Source organism: Nannospalax galili, unplaced genomic scaffold, assembly GCF_000622305.1.
Source record: "Nannospalax galili isolate Female #2095 unplaced genomic scaffold, S.galili_v1.0 scaffold1070, whole genome shotgun sequence".
Lineage (NCBI taxonomy): Eukaryota > Metazoa > Chordata > Mammalia > Rodentia > Spalacidae > Nannospalax > Nannospalax galili.
This window is the reverse complement of record NW_008327467.1, coordinates 149,454-154,851: the sequence shown is the minus strand read 5'-3', so window position 1 is coordinate 154,851 and position 5,398 is coordinate 149,454. Positions and strand designations below refer to the sequence as shown.

The 5,398-nt window shown below is 43.5% G+C and overlaps 1 protein-coding gene across 1 annotated transcript in view; it reads left to right on the top strand.

Annotated features, from left to right (window-relative positions):
- The window catches only part of Tjp2 (tight junction protein 2), a gene marked incomplete in the record, with an annotated part of 118,886 nt that overhangs the window by 71,529 nt on the left and 41,959 nt on the right, over nt 1-5,398 (top strand). The window contains 1 exon segment of the mRNA XM_029562094.1: nt 3,522-3,575. Coding sequence (XP_029417954.1) covers nt 3,522-3,575 — 54 coding nt within the window.

Genomic DNA, 5,398 nt, shown 5'->3' with positions numbered 1-5,398 from the left:
GGACTCTTAAAAAATTATATTGGCCCCTTTAATCTTTGGTTATACTTTCTTTTTGGATGTTTAAGGCCATACAGTTGGTCCAGATAAGCCAATTTATTTTTACTCTTAAGGTCGTTTGAGAATCTGTTTCTCAGGGGTCACATGGGCTTGGGAGGAGCCCCTGGCTCCTTTATTTTACCAGTTCCGCCTATGTGAAGATAAGTCAAAGGTCCTCCTTGACCATGGCTGGCTTCGCTTGGAAGGATGGAGGAAGTGATTCCTCTGTGTTGACCCTCCACTTTGTAGACTGGACACTAGTTCATCTGGTGGGGTCGTCTCGGCCTCCTTGATCAAGAGGACAGGTGACCCACCACAATTGCAGGACATGTGTATGAGTGTATTGCACCTATGTTGTGCAAAGCCCATGGAGGCCAGAAAAGAGTATCAAATACCCTGGAACTGGAGTTACAGTAGTTAGTCATCATGTGGGTGCTGAGAATCAAACCCGGTCCTCTGCAAGAGCAGCCAGTGCTCTTAACCACTGTGCCATTTCTCCAACCCCCTGTCCTGTTTTTTTGGGGGGGAGGGTCTTTTTGAGACAGGGCCTCCCTGTAGCCCCAGCTGGCCTATGTAGACCAGGCTGGCCTTGAACTCACAGAGATCCCGCCTGCCTCTGCCTCCCGAGTGCTGGGACTAAAGGCGTGCGCCACCACGCCTGACCCTGACTTGATTTTAAAGTGCCTTTTCTGCTGTCTACCTTAGCAGATGCTATATTAAAGATGCTATTCAGCTGTCGCTACCTTCTGCTGCTGCTGTTGACAGTGCCGTGTCTTTCTCATTGTTCCTTCTCTCTGCCTCCTTGATGTTTGGGCTTACAGGCATTTACCAGGGGCCTGGGTTTCTCCCTCTTCCTCCTGGAGTTTCTTACAGCTGCGCTTTGGGTCACACCTCCCACCCTTTCCATGCTTTGTGCTGTTCTCTGAATAGCTCCTTCCCCCCTGCTTCATTCATGATTGTTGTCTTCAGCTGTGTGTAACATGAGATTTTTTTTTAGTCCATGTTGTTTGTTTCAGCCTTTCCATTTCTAAAAAAAGTTCTTTTAGATTTATTTGGTTGGTTGTTTTGGTTGGTCTGTTGTTGTTTCGATAACTATGACCCATTTAAATTTCTTGAAACATGAGCCACATTTTATGTACCCATTTTTTTGGTTTGTTACAGATGTTTATAATAGAGCCTTTGATTTCCATTTGTTTCTTGGAACTCATTAATGGTGTCTTGTGTGTGTGGTGTATGTGGTTTATGAATTTTTGTGTTCTGTGTGGTTGTGTGTGGGGTGTGTATGTGTGTGAGAACTGTGAGCTCAGGCTCCTTACACGCTTGTCTGCAGATTCTGTGAAGCCTGTGTTTAAGTATGTTCCTTAGAGAACAGCCTTGCATTTCCTGTGTAGTAGCATCATCAGTGCCCCTTGGGGCGTGTTTTGGGTCTAGGTCTGGTCACTTTCCAAAACAGAAATCTCAGTTCCAAACCTGACTGCATGATGGCCAATAAGAATCTCAAGGGAGACCAGTTTTAGTTGCTTCCACAGTATTCCTGAGACAGGTGAGCATCTGGAGGCTGTGGAGGTGCTTTCCCTTGTAGGCTGTCGTGGATTACAAGCTGTCTCTGCTCAGCGTCCTGTTTCAGTGCTTGCTTCAGGCTGTCTTCTCTGTAGCTTTAAGCTTTCTTGACATTTCTAGCCTTATTAAAGGCAGCCTGTGTTAATGGATTATTAGTCTTAATGTGACACCACTTTTAAGGTCTTGCTAGACATCAGTTTGGAATAATGTTAGCAAATAATGTTAGCAAGTAGTCTGTTCATGCAGTTTTTGCACCCAGTGATACAAACAGTAAAAGCCAGAAGATGCCACTGTTTACTCAGTTTGATACATCCTATTGATTACAAGATCAAGGTTTTTTTAGGTTTAAATGTGGAAAAGTTGGGGCTGGAGAGATGGCTCAGCAGTTAAGAACACTGACTGTTTTCTTCCAGAAGACCTGAGTTTGAATCCCAGCATCCACATGGCCATTAACAACTGTCTATAACTCCAGTTCCAGGGGATCTGATGGCCTCGTCTGTCCTCCTTGGGCATTTCTTGACCTGAGTGTACTTACATACATGCAGGCAACATAGGCATTCATATAAAATAAAAATAATAAGCCAGGTGTGGCACATGCCTTTCATCCCAGCAGGCAACCGCAGTTGTTTGTCTTCAGGTGCCTTTCATTTTACTTTTGCCACAGGGTTTCTCAGTGGCCTCGAACTTCCCTAATAGGCTAGACTAGCTGGCCAGCAAGCCCTGGGCATACACATGTCTACCTCTCCAACACTGGGGTTACAAGCACCCCACTACGCCTGGTCTAACTTGCTATGTAGACCTGGCTGGGCTTGAACTCACAGAGATCTGCCTGCTTCTGCCTCTCAAGTGCTGGGATTTAAAAGTGTATGATGCCACATCCTGCTGTAAGTCATTTTTTGTTGAGAAGCAGAGGCAGATGATCTCCGTGAGTTCAAGGCCAGCCTGGTCTACATAGAGAGTTCCAGGACAGCTGGGTCTAAAGGAGACACTGTCTCAAAAAGACCAAATAAATAAATAAGTACATAAATAAAATCTTTTTTAAATGTAGAAAATTTGTCAAAAGTCACTTTTGACAGGAGAGGGAGAGATGGGAAAATAGGCTAGCCTGGTCTATATAGGGAGTTCCAGACCAGCTGGGGCTATAGGGAGACTCTTGTCTCAAGAAGAAGAAAAGAAATTTAAGTCTGTTGGAACAGAACATTTTTATCACATTTGTGTGTGTGTGTGTGTGTGTGTGTGTGTGTGTGTGTGGTGTGTAGTGTGTAGTGTATGCATGCCATGGCACATATATGGAGTCGGTTCTCTCTTTCCACTATGTGTGTACTGGGGGTGAAACTCGGGCTGTCAGACTTGGCAGCAAGTCTGCTGAGTCATCTTGCCATCCCTGATACAAGACGTTTTAAAGACCTTTCATAACAAAGGTGGACATCAGAGGGCTCGGTGCTTAACATTTCTTTTTGCATGTTGATATGTCTTTCATTAAATTTCTTAGTATGGTCAAGGCCATCATTTCCTAAAAGCTCCTCTCTTTTTTTAAAAAATATTTTATTATTTTTATTTTATGTGTATGAGTGTATTGCCTACATGTATGTAAATGCACCCATGTTGTGCAGTGCCGCGGAGGTCAGAAGAGGACTTCCAGGGGAATCTGGAGTTAAGGATGGTTTGTAGCCACCATGTGGGTGCTGGGAATCGAACTCGGGTCCTCTGCAAGAGCAGTCAGTGCTCTTAAACCACTGAGCCTTCTTTCCAGCTCATCCTGATGGCTCTTCTAAGAAGACAAGCAGCATAACATTTTGAGCACTTGCTTGCTCTTTTAGTGTGTGGGAAGTGTGAACTGGGTTTCGTGTCAAGGTATTTGTTTTGTGTCTGGCACTGAAGCATTTGGAGTCTTACTCAAGTTGCTTTTGCTTATTTTCAAACAGGGCCCAGGCATGGAGGAGCTGATATGGGAGCAGTACACTGTGACACTGCAGAAGGTGAGTCCCATACATTGTGTGCATCTGCGTGATGCTTGTGAATTCGTGTTCATGGACTTTACTCAGTTTGGCCTCACCATTTTATTTTTATCTCTCTGAGGTAATAATGCATTATTGATATTAGCTGGCAATAATTAACATGCTGGCCAAGATTTGCATGTAATTTTTTTTTATTCAATTTTGTTTACAATAAAGCTTTTTTTTTTTTTTCCTTTGAGACAGGGTCTCCCTATAGCTCCAGCTTCCTTGAACTCACTCTGTAGATCAGGCTAGCCTTGAACTCACAGAGGATCCGCCTGCCTCTGCCTCCCAAGTACTGGGATTAAAGGCATGTGCCACCATGCCCAGCACAATAAGGCATTTTAAGGATGATTTAGGACCTGCACTTCTCTCCAGACAAAACAGATTTTTGAAAGAATGAGAGGAGGGGAAAATGAAAATAACTGGCACTGTTTAAGGACATTGAAGTAGCATTTCCAGTTTATCAATTTATATAATCAGCACCTTTCCCTCCCTCCCTCCCTCATGGTTTTTTTCTTTTTTTTTTTTGGTGCTGGAGTTGAATTCATACCCTCTCATATGCTGAGAACACAAGACGCCCTGGGTTCAGTCCACTGAGCCACTCCCCTACCTCATCTGTAATTATGTATCTTTTAACTCTCTCAAGTAAATTTTAAGTCCAAAATAAATTTGAAAAGATTAGCTTAGGAATCAAGAGATTCAGTCCTGAATACAGTGTATGGGTGTGTGTACAGGCGTATGTACCAATGTATACCTGTGTATGCTAGCGCATTGCATATGTTTTTGTATGTGCTGCGAGCACATGCTCTAGTGCCTGTGCCTGTGGCGATCAGAAGTCAACCGCAGTTGTTTGTCTTCAGGTGCCTTTCATTTTACTTTTGGCAACAGGGTTTCTCAGTGGCCTGGAACTTCCCTAATAGGCTAGACGAGCTGGCCAGCAAGCCTAGGCATACACATGTCTGCCTCTCCAACACTAGGGTTACAAGTTCCCCTACTACGCCTACTCTAACTTGCTATGTAGACCAGATTGGGCTTGAACTCACAGAGATCCACCTGCCTCTGCCTCCCAAGAGCTGGGATTAAAAGTGTACAATGCCACACCCAGCTGTGAGTCATTTTTTGTTGGTTGAGCTGGTCTAGACTGCCCTCAGTCAGTCCCCAGTGCTCCCCCGCAGCCCCCATGCACATGTGCATACCATGGAGCTATGGAATTCAGAGGACAACCTTGGGGAATCTTTGGTGGGGATTGAACTCAAGTTGTCAGGTGAGCTGCAAGCACCTTTACCCATTGAGCTATCCTTCCAGCCATGACAATACTAGCTTTTTGTTTAGGTTTTATCTTTAAAGTCTATATACTTCTTTTTAACCCTAAATCAAAATGAAATTGCTATCTTATCTAACTTTAATTTAAAGGTATACTGTTTTTTATTTTATTTTATTTTATTTTTTGACTCAAGTTGTCAGGTGAGCTGCAAGCACCTTTACCCATTGAGCTATCCTTCCAGCCATGACAATACTAGCTTTTTGTTTAGGTTTTATCTTTAAAGTCTATATACTTCTTTTTAACCCTAAATCAAAATGAAATTGCTATCTTATCTAACTTTAATTTAAAGGTATACTGTTTTTTATTTTATTTTATTTTATTTTTTGTATTTTTGAGACAGGGCCTCCCTGTAGCCCCTGCTGGCCTGGAACTCACTATGTAGACCAGGCTGGCCTTGAAAACTCACAGAGATCCACCTGCCTCTGCCTCCCACGTGCTGGGATTAAAGGCGTGTGCCACCATACCTGGCTAAAAGATT